The sequence below is a fragment of the Artemia franciscana genome, chromosome 15 (genome assembly GCF_032884065.1).
Source record: "Artemia franciscana chromosome 15, ASM3288406v1, whole genome shotgun sequence".
NCBI lineage: Eukaryota > Metazoa > Arthropoda > Branchiopoda > Anostraca > Artemiidae > Artemia > Artemia franciscana.
In genome coordinates this window covers 29,768,541-29,790,337 of record NC_088877.1, presented here as the reverse complement: position 1 = coordinate 29,790,337, position 21,797 = coordinate 29,768,541, and the positions used below count along the sequence as shown (strand labels likewise).

At 34.5% G+C, this 21,797-nt stretch overlaps 1 protein-coding gene across 1 annotated transcript in view; it reads left to right on the top strand.

The window, feature by feature from the left end:
- LOC136036312 (GTP-binding protein 4-like) overlaps positions 1-21,797 on the top strand; it is a 55,553-nt gene that overhangs the window by 17,528 nt on the left and 16,228 nt on the right. Inside the window, exons 4-8 of the mRNA XM_065718463.1 lie at positions 1,321-1,476; positions 6,775-7,110; positions 11,040-11,171; positions 14,886-15,023; positions 21,642-21,779. Coding sequence (XP_065574535.1) covers positions 1,321-1,476; positions 6,775-7,110; positions 11,040-11,171; positions 14,886-15,023; positions 21,642-21,779 — 900 coding nt within the window. The remainder of the gene's footprint in view (positions 1-1,320; positions 1,477-6,774; positions 7,111-11,039; positions 11,172-14,885; positions 15,024-21,641; positions 21,780-21,797) is intronic.

Here is a 21,797-nt window from a genome sequence, read left to right as displayed (position 1 = left end):
ACCATGTGCTAGAACTTTCTGGGACTGGATAGTTAAATTTACATGCAGTTATTCAAATGCGACCACATTACTTATTTAGCCGCCTTATTATGAAACAATTCGAATAAATAGTAAGGGAACGGTTGGTATTCTTTGACAGTCCTTTTTTTTCTGTGGGTTTCAGAAAGTTGAGTTACAACTTCGGAATTTAATGTCCAGCATGTTTTTTATTTGAACCGAAAGAATCTTTCCTTTTCTTTATTTTTGCCATTTCGCCGAATTGAAAATTCTCATTTTTATTTGCTTTTTTGAAATAAACAATAAAGGGCAAAAATGCAGTCTTTAAATAGGGATCACTGTCATTCTTTCGTGGTTTTCTTAGCCCTAACACTAACGAAATTAAACTTTAACCTCCTAGCACGCGAAAACCTCTGAAATATGTTTCCCATTATTAGTTTGAAAGAGGGAAATTTCAAAAAAAGTAAATGATTAGTAGTCAAATGCACTATCTGAAATATGTCTATTGCTAAACTTGATTTGGTATTTTGACGGTCTAAAATGACAAGTAATCATGGAATTAGGTTCGAGGCGTGGATTTGAAATTAGAAATAGAATCAGAATCTGGGAGTTTTGGTTATCTTCCCATCAATACTTATTGTCACATGCATATAATACATTGAGCCTTGGTTGTAGAGAATATCTTGGGTATAGCCGACGTCTATACCCAAATACTTCTCTATCTCCTTTATAGGGAAAATATTCGGTATATGAAATAAGACGATGCCATAGCACTCAGTAATAAGCTGCTAATGACTCCAAAGCAAATGTTCTAATAGGGATTTCTACAAATCCCTAAGTGAAAACTTCAATTTGTTAAAAAAAAAAAATATCAACTGCTTGTAGTCCTCTGCTATATAGGGACCCAGAATGTCTTCATTGGGCTTTTAAAAGAGTGTAGCCTCTTTTAAGAGTAAAGAGGCTGCACCCCAACATTAAACTTTAAAGTGTGCACAAATCATGACGAGTTGGGATGGGGGCTGTTGTCCTGTTGAGTATGCTAGACTATATGATGATAGTTGCAGTTACAGATCACACTCCGCTGTAGGGAATCAAATGAGGGATTCATTGCATGAGATCCATTTGGCTTAAATTATGTTTATCTTGTGTTTTGACCTATTCTGGAGGAAATTTCTGTAATCAACCTCTCCTAGGGGCTTGCCCTGTGGGTATCTATGGCTTAAGTAGTTTGGGCTCTCAAATTCACTGAGATCTTAACGTTTTTAAATGCATTCACTGCTGGTTATTTTTAATATATAATTTTCTTTTTTGTTTTGTGTCTAGCCTCTTGTGGTAGTTCTTAACAAAATCGACGTAGTGCGACTGGATGAACTCAGTGAAGATAACAAGAAGATAATTCAGCAATTTGAAAAGGACAATATACCTGTAATACCAATGTCTGCACTCTCTGAAGAAGGTGTTATGAAAGTGAAAACAGAAGTGAGCGTCTTCTTCTATTTTGCTTTTTTATCCTAATTTTCAGTTCTGCAATTTCTGACTATGGTATAAGTTTGGCATCAAGGGCCCTTATAACCTTACCATTATAAAATCTCATCTTGAAAAGCTTAATCAAATCAGGCCTAGAGTTTGTCCCCGTTTTTTACAATAAGTGCGACCGAAAAAGTGTGTTTTCTACATTTATGTCGTTTTTATCATATTGTCTAATGTTCTAAAGCAAAGCGTAATTTTGACCAAATGGACTAGGAAAGTACCAAGAAAAATTCAAGTACAAGTATTTGTAAACTACACTATTCGAGGTTGGACAGCCCCCTCTGTCGAACTCCATTGTGGACCCAACTTAACATAGGAAAATCTTTTTTACGCAGTATTTTGGACGCTATCCCTCCCTATTAAATATCCCTAAACGCCCCAACCTTCTTCCATGTTCATAACCTGAACAAGCTCCTTGCTTCCATCATCCAAAACCTTCCAGCACTTTCTCATCACTTACCGGCTGTTTCCATTCTCCCTTCTTTTCTTTTGATTTCCCTGCTGTAGATTGAAAAAAGAACTGGGAAAACTAAGAGAATTAAGTGTCTACCATTTGTATTCCCTTTTCCCCTATTAGTGCTTTTAATGATTTTCTATAAAAACCTCTGTTCTTTTCAACAAGATTACAAAGTTAGAGTAATTTCCACCGACATGGAAACAGGGATTTATACCTCCTTAAAAAAGAGACAAACAGCCTTGTTTTGAAGGGTTTTGTCCTGTTTCCCAAATTCCTATATTCTAAAACCTATAGAAAGAATTTTTTTCTGACGGGCTAAAGAGAAAAATAATGCCTCTCTTTAACCTGAGTGTATTTGGAAATCTAAAATCAACTCCTCCTTCGTATCATCTTTTTTTTTTTTTTTTTTTTTTTTTTTTTTTTTTTTTTTTTTTTTTTTTTTTTTTTTTGACTGTTAGAAAATACTTGGAAAATCGAGCACTTGTCTTAATCCCATGTCCGTTGATCTCCAAAGTTGATCTCCGAGTTTCTTGTGAAACTCGTTGCTTCTATCTTATAAAACTGATCGTAGGTAGTCATACATTTTTTTCTGTTAGCCTCGGTGAGGAATTTCCCATTAGATGGAAATCTGTTGATGATCTGATAGTCAAAGGAACCAGATATAAAGCTTAACCAGTGAACAGAGGCTTCTCTATGGCATTGTACGTGCTGCCTAAGACGTAGACATGAGAGTCGATATTTCTAACTTTGCGATACTGTCGATAAGTTCCTTACATCTTTCCTTGTTTATAATCCTATCCCTCCTAATCTTATCCTCCCAAGTAAAAACGTCATCCATAAAGCTAATCCAGCTAAAAGCTTGGTAAGAATATAATAAAATTCAGTTAATAAAAAAAGAGCCGTAAAGATCCCAATAGTTGTCTTCATTAGTTTTATTAATTACTTTATAAATTTTGCTAGAATTTTTTTCATCTTCAATCTTTTAGACGTGTTTTGGCTTAACTTATATGTGTTAATAGATTCTTTAGCAGGTTTTGGATCGTTTTTTTTTTATCTAACTATTTTTATCGATTTTTTTTTCATTGATTTCAAACTTTTTTCTATCATTCTCAATTTGTTTGCTTTGTTTATGTGTTTTTTTTTTTTTTTTTTTTGTTTTTTTTTACTTCAAAATAGTCAAAAAAACTCCAGTGGCTTATTATAGTCCATTTTTTGAAATAAATCTTATCTTTTGTAAATACATGTGCAGGCAGGGGTGGGTCCGGATTTTCTTTATGGGGGGGGGGGGGGGGCTTAATAGTTTGCTTCGATAAACTTTTAAACAAAGAAATACCAGCAATTTAAAGGGAACATCGACAACTTTGTGTCGTAGGTAGGCAGTGGAAATGGCTGTAAATTTAACATAAAATTTTGTGAGGGTTTAAGTCCTTATAAATCTTTTGAATTTAAAAGTGTGTAAAAATATTGATACAAAAAAAGTAAATTATAAAAATCACCCCGCCATAAAAAAATAAAAGCTTTTTTTAAATATTTTTAATACTATCTGCATAATTTTTTGCCATTGCACTTCTGACCACTATAGCGATTGAGTTAAGCTTTTTATTGTAAAAAAAAAGTCTTGAATCATCTTTTGGGGTCATGCACTCTTTGCGATACTTTGTATAGGTCTAATCATTTAGCATGTCACCTAACTTTGTGGCATCGCTTAGTAACTATGATAGTAATGAAGAGTAGGAAATGAGATAAAGATACAACTTGTATATTCGTAAAAGATATATTAAACATTAAATGCTAGTTTTAATAAACAGTGTCAACTTTGACGAAATTTCAAAAATTTACTAATCAAAATTTTACTTTTCATAACAACCTAGCGTATCTTTCTACTGTTTAAAGTTCGATATATTTTGCTTAAATTACAGAATTCACAATTTTATAAGAAAAAGTTTATTTCTTTATTTTCACTTCCGCCATATCTATTTATTACACGGTTACTTCTGCACTATATATCTTATAATTTGTGTCCTACGTCACGCTAAGTTAATTTTCCCCTCAACATCACTTCGGGTTTCAGGCTGCCGCTTGATGTAGCTTCTACCACCTTTTGTCTTGATGTTGATTTGCCTTATATTGCTTCAAACTTAGTATATGAGTCGAAATACTCCTTAAAGAACAAATAATTTTTTGTTTGTTATTTTTTCATTTGATAGGTATAGATTGGTGACTTAAATTCTCAGGGTTTCAAGCTACGGTAGATTTCTAATTATTTTTTTTTTTTACCTTGAGATTTTCATATATTCAATTGAGAGTTTAAATCTAGATATGTCTGTTGAGCAAAAAAATAAAAAAATATAATTTGACTCAGGTTTAGCATTAAGTAAGAGGATTGTCCTGTATAAACTTTGATTTACAAACAGCTAATCGTGGAAATATGGTTGGATGGCAGGTATCAAGATAGGTATAAAAATCCTCAGCGGTATATATAGCAGTTTATACAATTTTATGGACATATATATTAAACCCCTATACAAAACATAACTATATTTTGTGACTGGTTGGTATTGAGAAGGTGAGAGGTTCTGAAGTAATATTGTAGTTGCATTCCTTTCCCGTGGTTAACTCAAGTTGTGTAAATTTCCACTTTTTTCAACGTTTTATAAGTAAATATTTGAAAAATAAAATCGATGCCATTCCATTGATTCAAACTGAGAATTCAGGGACCCATCTATACCAGCTAGATAAAAAAAAAACAAAAAAAAATATAATTATTTGCCTTCTTTTTATAAACAGTTTTTCAAAAATCTGTTTTTCTTAAATGATTACTCCAACCAACCTTTGAAGGAGTATTTCGACTCATATTCTTAGTTTTAAGTGTATGCTTATACCAACTTTCATTATGTTGTAAAAACCACCCCGCTTCGCAAAATTAAGCAAACCCAAACTAAAGATGGCCGGATAAAGTAATGATATCAATTTCTTTGCCTTAGTGCCATAGCAAGACTTGAAAACCAATTTTTGACAGTAAAAAAGAAGTTTAAATATTTTGCTTTTCAGCCCCGTTTTGACAGCACAATCCTAAAATATCATTTCGACAGCCTAAAAAAGTTGAGATTTTAAATTTGCCTTCCTTGTTATTACGAAACGAAGAATTTTGCCTCCAAGTTGGCTTTTGTGGTAACACGGACAGATTCCCTTGATAAGCTTAAATTTAATTAAATGCCTTTTGACGGTATGTGTCATCAGTAGAATGTAGCAGAGGCCACACAAAGTAACTGAAACTTTGTTTCAAACTTGTTTGAAACTCCTGGATCCACCACTGTGTACAGGCTAGTTTACTAAGGATATTTTCTGTGACAGAAATTTTTCTTTTAATTATTTATCTTGAATTTGGTCTAGGTATTTGGGACTCACCTTTGAGCGCTGGGCTTACTTTTCTGTTTTATTATCTTTATATTTGTCTCTTGTCTGTTTTCCTGTTGAATTTCTCCCTCTGCCTGTTTTTTTTCATATTCTTCTGATTCGTTTTCCTTTTTTCATCTGGTGATGTACTGCTTTGCATTCGAGGCTTCCTATCCGCATAAGTACTACTAATTTGTTTTATATCATTATTAATTATTTATCGATTGTTTATTATTATATGTAAATATATTAATTATGGTTTTTATTTGAGAATTACATATTGTATTGTATGTATAATATATTGGTATATATAATATAATATATAGTATCTAATGTAGAATATATAATTGATATATGCATAATAACGTATATATTGTATTATATAAAAATTATGTTTTTATTAACATATTATTATGAATATGATTATTAATAAATCCAATCATTAGGTTTAGTTTTAAATATAAGTTTTAGTTTACATTAGTTTTACTAGACATTTTGCCAAAAGAAAAAGAAAATAAATCTAGTCGATTTACTGTCATCAAGATTAAAATCATAGACTTTAGATATTCGTGTCCTGGGTAACTTTTAGGATTACTAAATAAAACACAATTCTAGGGTTTTGCCAACATCAAAAATTAAAAATCAGCAATGACAGAAACTAACAGATTGGGACCAGGATCATTTCACACAATCGTTTTGCAATGTAATTAATGAGTGGGGATGTAACTCCACTTGATTTTGTTCTAAATTTTGTGTTTTGTTCTTTTTAAACCAAAATTCTGAGTAGCTTTTTTTTGTATTCTTATTGTACAAATTCTCTTGATTTTACCTGTGTTTCTTTATTACCTGGTAATTATAGTAGTTTTTTTTTCATTTTTACTTCTCATAGAATCACTTAGTAACCAAGTTTATTTTGCCATTTCTTTTAAGGGAAATAAAGCTTCTCTTTTGTATGTTTTCTCTCTCTCTCTCTCTCTCTCTATCCAATGCTTTTAATTTTATTCATTAGTCCTTTTTAGCGATCATAACATGACCGCTAAACCGCTTTTTTTTTTGAGGCTTCAGTTACAGTAAAGTACGAAAAAAATGTTGTTGTTTATTATTGCGTCAAACTTTTTTGTAATGAAAAAAGAATTATGCATTATAGTTACCATTTATCTTTTTTTATAACTTTTCCACTCATATTTTGATATTCTAAGCTTGTAGCAACTCTGAATTTTGCCATTTTTATCTATCTGTTATTTTTGTAACATGACTGTCAGTTCTTAAACACCTATGTTTCTACGTCTGTCATATGTTCTTGCGTCAGTTTCATTATTTATCTCTTTTTTGTTTAGATTAAATATGTCCACTTGTCGAATAAAATATTCATGTATATTAATCTTGATTCACAGGCCTGTGATATGCTACTTGCTCATCGCGTAGAAGCCAAGTTAAAGTCTAAAAATTTCGACGGTATTTTAAATCGTGTTCATGTTGCTATGCCTAAACCCCGAGATGGCGTTCGTCGTCCTCCTGTAATCCCAGAAGGTGCTTTGAAAAAGAAATTAGAGAAGGCATCAAAACTAAAGAAAAGGACAGAACGAGATATTGAGTTGGAGCTGGGTGACGACTACATTTTGGACTTGAAGAAGAACTACGACCTTCCAGAGGAATACAAGTATGATGTAGTCCCAGAATTTTGGTTGAATAAAAATATTGCGGATTATATTGATCCAGATATTATGCAAGTAAGAAGAAACTGCTCTTTTGTGTCTTTTCTAATTTATATATATTTTTTTTTGGGGGGGGGGGGTCCAGAACTACACATGGTTAACATAAAAGCAAATACGAGGGAATTTCACTGCCAGTAACTTTCTTTTAGACAAGGGCTATTATTTGTCGTTATTTACAAAGAGAAATAAACATTATTTACCTAATCTCCTCAAATTTGAGGAGTATAAAAGATAGGTGAATAAAGTTAGGAAAAAGCACGCCAACAAACAAACAGGGTAATTATTTATGAAAGAAGCTGAAAAAAAACAATAATGCAACACAATGGGCAATTAAGAATAACTGAATAGAATGCATCAAATAAAATGATGAAAAGTTAACAGATCTAAAATATTTATTACATAAAGGAAGGAACACTACATTCTCGGAAAAAAAGGAAAAGGTTATGCATAGCGTGAGTATTTTCCTATTAACGGTAAAAATTATCCATTTTGATCTAGCTATTGTCAGCAGCTTAGTAATTTTAAATCTAGAGATTGGTTCAGTATTACCAAACCAAATTAGGAAGCTAAGTAAAAACTTACCAGTATTTGGAATTACAAAAGTGAATTGAAAGACAATCTTAAATTTTAAAATGGCGAAAAAGGGTGAATTGAGAAAGAACATGGGGGAGGGCTACTGCGTTAAATGAGACCTAAGATAAATACCACGTGATCGTATTATTCTTCCAAACGCCTTTCTAAATATTTCTTGAATGTGTAAAATTAGCTTCGTCTTAATATCTCGAGCTAAAGTGCAATAAGGCAACCTATGATAAACACGAGTTTCAGAAACCAGATTAAAATATTTTAATCGCAAAATAGTTCGACTTGCCCATTAAAAATAAGAGGAAAATAGAACTGGCACCCCTCACATGAGAAAAAAAAGATCCTGAATCTTTAATGAATCATTCTTAGGTTAGAGATGTGCGGAATTGTCGAACTAAACTAGGGAAGCTATTTGAAGAATGGCGCTTATTGAAAAAGAACAAAGGTAAACAGTCAGTTAAACAACAATCAAGAGAAGCAGAGTTTCTCTGTAAGCTGGACGACCTTTTTGACATCGCTCACGCGAATGCCATGAATATAATGAAAATACCAGAAGATAAACAGTTTCTACTGGCTCAAAGAGAAAAAGGTAGAAAGGGAGCAATGGTTGGTAGGGATGAAAAATTAGACGGAAAGGAGAAACAAGTTGTAAAAAGGCTAGAAGAGACACTAGCGAGACAACAGACCAGCAAAGAAAGAGAAAAGGGGCAAAATGATGGAGATGATATTGTCATCTAGCAGTGATGAAGAAGATACAGACAATAGTGATGATGATACTGTGAGCTGTAAGGCAGGACCAACACAAGAAAAAAGACAGAGAGGTAGAAAAGTAGTTATAACTCTGCAACTTGCAGCAACGTTAGACAGAACCAAAATGTCTGACCGTAAAGCAATGTTCATCATTAGTGAAACTGCCAAAAGTTTGGGACACAACATCACTAATCTAGCTCTTAATCGTAACTCAATTCGTCGATTAAGAATGAAACACCAGTCTGTACAGTCAGCCGCCTTGAAAGCCAAGTTTCAAGGTAACGTACCACTAGTAGTTCACTGGGATGGCAAGCTCATTGCTGGCTTAACAAGCAAAGAGCAAGTTGATCGACTACTTGTCATAGTTTTAGGAAAAGGAGTCTCCCAGTTATTGGCAGTTGCAAAACTGACCAGTGGTACAGGTGAAGCCCAAGCGTCAGCTGTATACTCTGCAATAGAAGACTGGGGCATCACAGAAAACATCCGTGCAATGTGCTTTGACACAACCAGCTCCAACGCTGGTCGAATGGCTGGAGCGTGTGTTCTATTGGTAAGGATCTTTTGTCCCTTGCATGCAGGCATCACGTCATGGAGCTGCTCATCGGTGCTGTGTTTCAAGTTTGTCTTGGATCAACATCTGCTCCTCGAGTTCCAGTATTCACTCGTTTTCAACGGTACTGGATGTTTGTTGATCAATCCAGGTTTGAAACAGGAATGTCAAGCGATGCCGTATCTACGTCAGTTCAAGATATCAAGGACAGTACCACTGAGTTTGCTAATGGTTATCTTAGAGAAAGTCAACTAAGGGATGATTATAGAGAATTTTTGGAGCTAGTTATAATCTTTCTGGGCTTGGTTCCTGAGAGGGGAATTCGATTCATGGCACCTGGGGCTAAACACCACGCACGATGGCTGTCAAAGGTCATCTACAGTCTGAAAATTTGGATGTTCAGAGGGCAGTTTTATTTGAGTAAGAAAGAAGAAAAGGGGTTGCAAGATGTGTGTATCTTTGCAGCACGTGTTTATCTAAGAGCGTGGATGACAGCTCTGAAACCAGCTAGTGCACCATATCATGATCACTGTTGGACTATTCAGTAATCAATTCAGAAATTTCCGTAATCAAATCAGTAATCAATTCAGAAATGAAGATGGCCAAACATTTCTGGTATCTATATCCAGAAACAGTAGGTCTGGTGTTTTTTGATGATTCCATAGATTATAACACAAAGAAACAAATGGTGCAACCAGTAAAACTCGTTGAAGAAGAACAGCCTGTGAATGAACATACAAAGAAAATATCTGTGGACTTAAAAACATTCAAAGAAAAGAAATTTGAAACATTTTTTTTCAGAAAAGTCCATGGCCCTGTTTAACACAATGGATCTTCCACATAATTTTCTTGACATAGACCCAGACAATTGGGCAGAACAAGAAGACTACATCCATGCAGCAGAGACAGTTTCGTCAATCAGTTTTGTTAATGATCATGCCGAAAGGGGGATGGCTCTTGCTCAGGAACTAATAGGAAGCATTACCAAAGACGAAAGTCAGTTGCAGTTTCTACTATAAGTAGTCCAAGCTCATCGAAAGTTATATCCTCACAGCAAAAAGGAAACACTGTCGACAATTGACATCTGACTTCTTCATTCTGCATCTAATACTTGTGCAACTTGCAATACACTGTACTTAATTTGTGACTACTAACTATACTGACTAACTTAAACTATATTTTCACAGTATTAATCTACATTTCTACAGTATTACCCTCATTATTACTGTTATCTTATTAGGCCTATAGTATTGATAAAAAGTCTGACAATATTTATATTATTCGCGTCATTATTTACGATATTATAGCAGATAATTACTTAAATTAGACGTGAAATTAAAGAAAAATAATATCATTGTTATGATACAAATAAAGTTGCTGACAATTACTTCTATACTACTGAATAATTTTTATCCGCATTAATTAAAATTATTTTGAGTAAATGGACTTCTACATTAAATATGATCCGTTTTGAATAGCGGTATCTGTATTGTAATCTTTTAGGCCGTTGAGCTACCTTTAAATACTATTCAAAAAGGTTCATACTTACCCAGTAGTGTTTTTACATGGAAAGGAAAAACTGTGGGGGGTAAGACCTATAAAAACTAAAAAAAAAAAAAAAAATTCGCCATATAAGCACCACCCTAGAGCAGGGGTTTGATACTAGTGTTATTGGTACTTTACTAAAAACTAAATAGAATAAAGAGACGAAGAAATAACTATAATTGGTCATGTTAAAGAGTTGTGGAAAAAGGATAAAGAGAATTGGGAAAGGAGAATGTTTAATTGATCATGTTTTTCCCAAGATTTAACTCCCATGGAAGTTTGTCATAAAAATGTGTGTCGTTTCCAGCTCTCAAATTCTGATGTATCTTGTGTTTCTTCCCTTGTCGGTGTCAAACCAATCCATTCTGCGGGAACCAGGGGAGAAATAGGATCAAATAAATAATAAAAAAAAAATAATAGTTCATATTTTTTAGGTCATTGCACATTAAAATCGAAAAGGATAAAACAATTGTATCCACACAAAAAAATATTCTTAATTTTGTATAATTTTCAGAAACTTGAGGAATTGGAACGTGAAGAAGAATTGAGAGTTAATGCCGGTGTATATGCCAGTGAGAGTGAGGAAGAAGATGAAGAAATGGCTGAAATATCACGACTAGCATCTAAGATCAGAGAAAAGAAAAAGGTAAGAAGGCTTAAAACACTAATTCCAAAATAACCAGGGTTTATTCTGACTAATAAAATTATCAAATTAAGCAATTATCTGGCTAGAAAAAATATGTACATTATTACTATTTAGCTTGCCCATACATAACCTTGTTCAAAACATTTGTCCTTAAAAAATTTTTTTTTTGGTTCCAAGGCAATTTTTGAACAGAAATTTGAATATGGCAGTGAATATTTTGCCAACGTCCACAGTTTCTAATAAATAATTTTTAGAATTTTGTCTTAGGAAATTTTGGTATAGTAGCAAAAAATCGTTCTTCCAACCATCGCTTTTGTGAAGCATAAGTATTTTTTTCTGTATGTAATGATGAAAATTTCCTTCCACAAAAAAAGTTAATAACTACTACGTAAAACAGAAAAGAACGAGGAAATCTATATTTCCGTTTTGAATTCAAATAACGTTCGTTTCCCGTGTTTTCCAAGCAGTTCAGTCTTTTTTAAAGTATAATTTCACCAACAAAGACATCCAAAAACACAATGTTAAAATTTCTGGTATTTACGCCCATGATACATTACGCCCATGATACATTACGCCCATGGTAATTTCTGTCATTTACGCCCATGAGATGATTTCCAAACACTGTTTGCCAAGCTGTTCTCAAAGAGAGCATCATCAAGGCAATATTCGATCATGAATCGTATCAAGGCAATATCTTGAATCGTATCATTTTGTATAAAGGGTAAAAAAAAGTTTAAAATCTTTGCACCTAATTGTTAGCTTAAGTGTTGGTGAACATCATTTAAGGAAAACGTAGTATAATATAACTAAAATTGATATAGGAAAAGAAAACTTGAATATACGAGTTTTCAAATATATTGTAATTTATTCAATACCTAATTAGGTAAATTAGCACGAGAAATATCACTTGGTATTTTCTGGAACCCTTGTACTCTACAGAAGATCTTGAAAGACCATCATAGCGATTGCCATTTGAACCTAAAGGTAATCTCTGGTGTTTACGCACATAAGACGATTTCCAAACACTGTTTGCCTGGCTTTTCTCAAAGAGAGCATCAGCAAGGCAATATTCGATCATACTTCTGTTCTTTTTGTCCTTATTCCTCTGTTAGTGAGCATATTCCCCTTTGACATGAGCATAGTAAGAGGTTTCGGCAATTGTTTCAGATGTGCAAAAAGGTCATATATGGCCTATAGACATGATAGCCCCGATATTCTTCGAGACATTAAGGCTGTGCAAGTCCAAGTTGTAAAATCCTCAGATAGTTTGAAGAATCTGAATGTTTAGTTTTATACCCTCGAGAGGTTTTCCAGATGGCAGTACATTGTTTTTAATGTCAGTGTCACCAATAAAAATATTTGACTTCTCCTAATTTTAAACATCAAAGTAAAGACATTTTTACCGCTTGAATTCATCTTAGGTCTATTCATATCTGAAAACCGCATTTATGTATTATTTTCTTTTGGGTGTTTTAAATTATGGAGTTATAGGGGAGTACCAAATGTTCGTCTTTGTTGCCACATTGAATCGTGAAAAACGAATAAACAAAACTAATTAGTTAAATTTGATATCGTTTTCGTCCGTAAAATTTCAAATCTTGATAGTCTCTCATTTCACAAAGGCAATTACACACATTTTGTTTTATATTGTTGAACGCTGAAGGTTAATGAAGGTTGTGTTTCATTTTAAATCCCGACTTACTCTCCTTCCCGTTGGAGAAACTCTTCCCAAATCTCATGGGAGCGTTTAAAAGCACCAAATCTACTACAATTTGATTGGAGCATTGTTCTGTTTAATTTAACAGTTACTAGCGGTGCCAAAGAGTAAACTGCAGTAGCCAAAACAGGAAAGTACCATGATGAGATGAGAAATAGGTAAACGTATTATCTGCAAATTAATGTAATATTTATTATTTGGATGTCTGAATTTATTTATTTTATTTTCTTTTTACCTTTTTTATATATCTTCTTGAATGCATGTGAAATTTTAAAATTATTTTATGTCAATAAAATATTAAAAGTTTGGCGTACAATGAAGAAAATGATGGACTCTGTCTATGCCCCCGTCCCCTCTCCAGAACCGTCGAGATTTTTATTCCGTTCTCGACATAAATTGATGGTACTTTGTCATTCTGTTTTAACTCTTCAGCAGAAAGGTCAAGAAAGAGTTATTTAGTGTTGAAAAAGAAGGACGGTTGAAATGAAACAATTAGAAAAATAACTCTTATACTTATATACTTGACATGACCAGCCTTTTTGGCTATATTGTGCCTTCTTTCTTTCTTAGAAATTCGATAATTGTGGTTGTGATATTTTGGCTGGTCTGGCACTGGTCGGAATAGATGATGGGGGTTGTTGGTCTGAAAGTTATCAATTCATCTCTTGGAAGGCCGACTTGGGGGCTCTTGCTCTATACTTATGCTTCGAAGGAGATTTTGGTACCTGATTGGTTGAAGTTCGTCCATCCAGCCAGTGGAGCTGCTCACTTTTATCCGGTCCATGATGGTGCGGGAGCAACATAATTATGGAAATTTACGAAGGAATTTAAGGAAGTTTTCTTTTGATAATGAGTCTATGAAGGTGATCCCCTGTATACTGCGAAGGCATTCAGTTGCGAATGCGGTGATTCTTACTTGATAATCAGCCGTTTATTGTCCAAGTGTCATTTGAGTATAAAGTAATGGTGATTATTAGTGACTTCAAAAGTCAAACTTCTAAAGATGTTCAAAATGCCTTGCTTTCCCAAATTGATAGTAGACCCTTAAAGCTCGGACTGACATGGCCAAATTTTTGCCTGATCGATTTTGATTAACTTTTGCTAGGAGTTAGGAGACTGCCTTGGTAGACAAAGGATTCACCATTGTCTATTGTTCTTCTTTAACTCTTGTCTGGATAGCTTTTGACGCTGGGTCTCGAGATGCTCACATTACCTTGGTTTTAACTGTATTATTTTTTTTTATTTAATCATACAGTTTTTTATTTATTTTAAGCATGGATTTTCGACTATGATAATAAGAAAAATGTATGACGACGAAAAGAACGAGGAAGATTAGCAATCAGAAAATAAAAATAAAATATTTTGGCGGAAAACCTCCGCTCATCTGTCATCCATGCAAAAAAAAAAGACAAAGTAAAATTGACAAAACCGAACAAAATAACCAACCAGTAACCAGAGTTAAGAGTCGCGTTCAAATTTGAACTACGGAAATTCAAACCTAGTTTTTACTGACTGTGATAGTGAATCCGTCGATTGTGAATTTCCTAATTTTGCCTTGGAATTTACTTTCGACTATAGTCTAAAGATTTTCCCAGTCTATCCTCACTTGCTGTCCTTGCTGAATGGTTAGCATGCTAGACTTAAAATCCTTTTTCCGTGAGGACAGGGTTTCAAGTCCTGGTGTCGCTGGTTATTTGTTTAGAATGGGAGTCAGCGGTGTGACTCTGTAAGCTCAGTCAGAGTCAACCCAGCTCTAATGGGTGCCTGGAGAAATCTGGAGGAAAAGACGGGAAGTGTCGGATGATTTACCTTCAACTACGTATGACTCTCCCGGCTGATGGCAGAGAATCAGGTGATCGGTACCTGTGCTACGCAGACCATTGGTCAGCTTGCGAAAAATTTATTTTTATTTATGATCCAAAACAGAAGCGTGTTGAATTTTCTAAAGTGATTATCGAATATATATGTATTTATACAAGTTTGTTGTTCATTTACAGATAATGAAAGTTGAGGCTATTGTTGACAAAAGGAAAGGAAATATGATGCCAAGAGCTAGTCGAAAGCGTGAACGCTCCGTTTCACGTCTTCGTGAAGAAATGGAAAATCTTGGAGTGGACATGTCCAACACTGGAAGCGTAAGTTTCTCTTATTCTTTTTTGCACTCTTTGGCTGAAAATCTGTTAATCTGTTAAAAGAAAGTATTCAAAATATTTTTTGAAGTTTGCTTTGGTTTATATCTGCATTGACGCATATATCAGTGGTTAAGTAGCTCTTAGACCGAAATTGTTCAAAATAATACTTTTTTTTCAGTTTTTATGCCACTTGATATTAACCAAGTGACATATAGCGATCGCAAATTCTGTCGGTCTGTCTGTCTGTCCCGGTTTTGCTACTTTAGGCACTTCCAGGTAAGCTAGGACGATGAAATTTGACGGGCGTATCAGGGACTGGAACAGATTAAATTAGAAATGGTCGTTTTTGCGATTTGACCATCTGTGGGGGGGGGGGTCGGTTAATTCGGAAAAATTGAAAAAATGAAGTATTTTTAGCTTACGAACTGGTGATGGGAGCTGAATGAAATTTGATGTTTGGAAGGATATGGTGTCTCAGAGCTCTTATTTTAAATCCCGACCAGATCCAGTGATATTGGGGGGGAGTTGGGGGAGGGGACCTAAAATCTTGGAAAACGCTTAGAACGGAGGGATCGGGATGAAACTTGGTGGGAAAAATTAGCAGAAGTCCTAGATACGTGATTGATATAACCGGAACGGATATGCTCTGTTTGGGGGGGGGGGCTTAATTCCGAAAATTATAAAAAATGAGGTATTTTTAACTTACGAAGGAGTGATCGGATCTTAATGAAATTTGAAGTTTGGAAGAATATCGTGTCTCAGAGCTCTTATTTTTAATCCCGACTGGATCCGGTGACATTTGGAGGAGTTGAGGGATCGGGATGAAACTTGGTGGGAAAAGTCCTAGATACGCGATTGACATAACCGGGACGAATTCTCTCTCTTTGAGGGAGTTGGGGGGGGGATTAATTCTGAAAATTAGAAAAAAGGAGGTATTTTTAACTTATGAAGGAGTGATCGGATCTTAATGAAACTTGATTTTCGGAAGGATATCGTGTCTCAGAGCTCTTATTTTAAATCCCGACTGGATCCGGTGACATTGGGGGGAGTTGGGAAGGACCTAAAATCTTGGAAAACGCTTAGAGTGGAGGGATTGGGATGAAAATTGGTGGTAAAAATAATCACAAGTCCTAGATACGTGATTGAAATAACCGGAATGGATCTGCTCTCTTTGGGGGAGTTGGGGGAGGAGGCCTAATTCTGAAAAATTAAAATAATGAGGTATTTTTAACTTACGAAGAAGTGGTCGGATCTTAATGAAATTTGATGTTTAGAAGGATATCGTGTCTCAGAGCTCTTATTTTAAATCCCGACCGGATCCGGTGAAGGAGAAGTTGAGGGGGAACCTAAAATCTTGGAAAACGCTTAGAGTAGAGGGATCGGGATGAAACTTGGCGGGAAAAATAAGCACAAGCCTTATACGGATCTCCTCTCTTTGGGGGAGTTGGGGGGAGGGTTAATTCTAAAAAATTAGAAAAAATTAGGTATTTTTGACTTACGAAAGAGTGATCGTATCTTAATGAAATTTCATATTTAGAAGGACCTCGAAACTCAGATCTCTTATTTTAAATCCCGACCGGATCCAGTGTAATTAGGGGGGAGGACCGGAAATCTTGGAAAACGTTAAAAGCGGAGAGATCAGGATGAAAGCTGGTGGAAAGAACAAGCACAAGTCCAAGATAGGTGACTGACATAACCGGATCAGATCCGCTCTCTTTGGTAGAGTTGGGGGGGGGAGTAGTTCGGAAAAATTAGAAAAAATGAGATATTTGAAACTTACGAACGGGTGATCAGATCTTAATGAAATTTGATATTTAGAAGGATCTTGTGCTTTAGAACTTTCATTTTAATCTCGACCAGATCCGGTGACAATGAAGGGAGTTGGAGGGGGAAACCGGAATTCTTGGAAAACGTGAAAATCGAGGTATCTTACGAATGGGTGATCGGATCTTAATGAAACTTGTATGCTCCAATTTCAATTCGAATCGGATCCGGGGACATAGAGGGTTGGAGGGGGGAAACAGAAATTTTAGAATCCGGAAATCTTGGAAAACCCTAAGAGTGGAGAGATCGGGATGAAACTTGATGGGAAGAAGAAGCACAAGTTATAGATACGATATTGGCATAATTGATGTGGATTCGTTCTCTTTGAGCTTGGGGTTGTTAATTTGGAAAAATCAGAAAAATTGGGGTATTTTTAACTTAAGAACGGGTGACCGGATCTTAATGAAATTTGATATTTAGAAGGAACTCATGTCTCAGAGCTCTTATTTCAAATCGCGACCAGATCTTTTGACATTGGGGGGAGTTAGAGGGGGAAGCCGGAAATCTTGGAAAACGCTCATAAATGTCGTAGATACGTGATTGACGTAACCGGACTGGATCCGTTCTTTGGTGGAGTTAGGGGTTGGGATTCAGTGCTTTGGCGAGTTTGGTGCTTCTGGACGTGCTAGGACGATGAAAATTGGTAGGCGTGTCAGTGAGCTGCACAAATTGACTTGATAAAGTCGTTTTCCTCGATTCGACCATCTGGGGGGCTGAAGGGAGAGGAAAAATTAGAAAAATTGAGGTATTTCTAACTTACAAGTGGGTGATCAGATCTTAATGAATTTTGATATTTCGAAGGACCTCGTGACTCAGAGCTCTTATTTTTCACCCCGACCGGCAATAAGCCTCTGATTTTCCTTTTATAGCAATATATTGATTCTTAGAATTTTCCTAGAGCTCATAACATATGAGCTCTTGGCCCTTGGCTCTTCTGACCTCGTCACGAATTTCCATATGAGATCGTAGCTCTTGTTTTTTTTTTTTTTTTTTTTTTTTTTTTTTTTTTTGAGAATAAAATGTTTCAAATACATTTAGGTTCACTTTATTATTTTTAGTTTTGAAATTTAATATAAATTGAGTTTTAAGAATAGATTTTGAAATCCATCATATTTTAGTTTTTTCAAATTTTTGGGGTTGGTTTTATTGTCTGGGAAAAACGTGCAAGGTAATTATATTCTACTATTCTCAGTTGTTTCTCAGCGTTTGGATATCCTCCAGAAATATTATACAGACACTCTGAAATAAGAAAATTTTAAATTTTAGAAAAGATTTTCTTCACAACAGATTTTATCCCTTCATACTCAGTTTTAATGTTTAAATTTATATGGAACTAAAGTTGTTTCCGAACTTGTATATGTTCTAGTCAGGCAGGTAGCAGGTAGTCAAGTCAGAGTTGACTTTCTAAAGGTTTTTTTTTTTTTTTTTTTTTTTTTTTTTTTTTTTTTTTTTTTTTTTTTTTTTTTTTTACAAAACAAATAATCTATTTATCTTCTATATATATATAAATAAGTTGTATGTGTTATGTCTGTCGAGTGACGTCATTATAAGGATTGAGCTGTATGCGTCATGAAGTATGTTTGTTGACTGACGTCATGTTTGTCAACTGATGAAATTACAGACCGGGACACAAATGACGACCGGGACACTCAAAGAGAAATTACAAACTGGGACACCGGGACACAAATGACGACCGGGACACAGGGAATATAAATGACGACCGGGACACAGGGACACATCATTAGAATAATGAGGTATAGATCTGAATACGGATTGTTTTTCCAATGGACAATTATATGTTGCATGTTCAAGAGTCAGTAAACCTGACAATCTGTTTATATGCACAGACAATGGGACAGCAAAGAATGTTGTATATTCGCAAGTTTTACGTAGTTAAAAACATATATATATATATATATATATATATATATATATATATATATATATATATATATATATATATATATATACATATATATATATATATATATATATATATATATATATATATATATATATATATATATATATATATATATATATATATATATCTATTCACAGGTGGGACACAGGGACGCAACTACAATGGCACGTAACGACTTACGCGCGCGGGGGGGCTTGGGGGGTGCGAAGCGCCCCCACCAACTAGGTGTTGGGGTGGCGCGAAGCGCCACCCCAACAGCTGGTTTACTATTTAAATTGACGGTATCGGCAACAAATTCCGTTTATGGGAATCCATTTATTAGTGTATTCTAATGCATGACAGATATACGACCCTATATCAATAACTGCTAGCTCAGACGGCAGAATATTAGACACTCGTTCTGTAGGTGATTACCTCGATGTTAGACTTTTAGAATATTTATTTTTGGTTTAAATTACTCTTGCGGAAAACAAATTGACGGAGTCAAAATTAATCGGTAACATTTTTAATATATATATATATATATATATATATATATATATATATATATATATATATATATATATATATATATATATATATATATAAGTAAGTAAGTAAGTAATTTATTGATGCCCACTCATGCCATATGAAAAAGTGGAGTAAAATAAAGAAAAAGATAATAATGTAACTTCTAATACAACTCAACTTCAAAAATTGCAATCATACAAAATATGTACAGGTAAGAAAATTGCCAGGTTACGAATGGACTTAGACCTTGCCGACTCTTCCACCTCAGGTATCATATCCAGAGGATCATGCATATTATAATGGTTTGGCAATGAGGAATTTCTTTCGTGGAACGGCATACGCAGTAAAAATTTTATGTACTTGTAATAAGCTGAACGAAGCTTCAATTTTTCTGTCGCTGTAAGCCACTCCCATAGAGGTGCGAGATACAACAGGTGTGGCAGAGCGGCAGCTGAATACAGTCAAGATAGTACTTTTCTATTAAACGTATATTTAAGGGAAGCTGATTTGGCATAGACGGGTCGAGTTTTGCATGCATGGCCGTGAACCAAACATTAAAAACTCTGTTTTCTTAGCGTTCACACTTGGGCCTAAACAATCATATATATATATATATATATATATATATATATATATATATATATATATATATATATATATATATATATATATATATATGTTTAGCCCCTCCCCCAATGCTGCGTGTGTGCTGGTCGTGAGATACAAATAAGGCATGACAGATCTGTTTAACATATTTGAGACTCGAACAAGAATCTGTAATTAGCAAGTATTGCTAGTGAATTTCGTGATTGTTTTGGATAGCAACAATGGTTATTAAAATATTCTGTTTGCGTGTCCATTATAGATGTTGTTTATTACAATTATAGTTGTCTTGTAATGAGTTGTCTTGTCTTGTAATTTCGATGTGGGTTTAGTCACGTAAGACTAGAAATAGATGTTCAAATTTTGTCCTTATACTATTATTTAATATTTGTTTGTATTTTTGATTTGTCTAAAAAAAATTCAAGATCTACTAATCACTTTCCAAATAGTTCAAATGCTTGCTTTTAGGGTGTTCAAAATCAATATTTTTTTTTGTCGTTTTTTTTCTTTTTTCCGTTTTAAAAGAATGAACTTCCTTGCTTTAACAGGCTAAAGCTACCTTTACGTTTAAGACATGCTAAGACGAAAAAAAAATTGTTAATTCCGAGGATCCTACAACATCAAAGAACCGTTTTAATTTAAACGATGAATCGAATAATAAAATAATTATTTATACTGATGAACAAAAAAAGTTGGTTTTAAGTATGTGAACGGCTTCTCTTTCGAAACTTTTACCCAACAACAACTAATACTGCTACTAACAATTCATTGCAGCACCAGGCTGCGTGAGACCAACACAGCTATGAACGCTTCTAAACCATCTCAATTTATTCAAAATCTCCCTCTTTACACTCTCCGAGGAAGTTCCCACTTCCCTTAAATTTTCCTTTACGACGTCCTTCCACCCCAATCGCAGACGACTTGATTTCCGTTTAGTCCTAGGCGGTTGGCCGAAAAGGACAATCTTTAGCAATCTGTCACCCTTCATCTGCAGAACGTGAATTAGCCATCTCATCTTTTTTCTCATTAGAGCTCTAGAAAGCGGGGTGGAACCATACTTTTCGTACAGCCTACTGTTTGATATACGGTTTGTCATCCACAAACCCAAAACAATCCGTAGGCAATTTCTCTGGAAACATCTAGCAAAACTTCCTCCATTTTTCGGAGCACCCATTCTTCTGAACCATATTTAACCGTTGTCATTACTGTAATTTTCAATATTCTAATATTGGTTCGCTGACTTATCTTCCTATTCTTATGAGTATTGTTACTATTAAAAGGAAATAAAAGTATAATAATGGTTTTGTAGTTGTGGCTGCATTTTTCGGAGAACCCATTCTTCTGAACCATATTTAACCACTGACTTACCTAACCCAAACTTATCTTCCTATTCTTATGAGTATTGTTACTGTTAAAAGGAAATAAAAGTATAATAATGGTTTTGTAGTTGTGGCTCCATTTTTCGGAGCACCCATTCTTCTGCACCATATTTAACCGCTGTCATTACTGTAATTTTCAATATTCTAATATTGGTTCGCAGACTTATCTTTCTATTCTTATGAGTATTGTTACTGTTAAAAGGAAATAAAAGTATAATAATGGTCTAATTCAATTATATATTATGTCTTATTTAAGTGCTGTCTTGATTAAATGTCTTAATCGAAAGTTTTGCTCCTTATCATATTTCCATTTTATTTTGATTATAATGGAAAGGCAGTATGGTTTAATAAATTATTTAGTACTGTTAAAACTAATTTTAGGCGAACTTCACCAAGACTGATAGGTCGAAATCACGGTCAGCTCGACCTTTGAAAAAAGCCCGTGCAGACAGTGAGGGTCGGGTCAGAAGTGCATCTCGTTCTGTTCCTAGATCTGAAATGGGTGTCAAAGACAAAGCGGTAAGTTCTTCTCTCTCT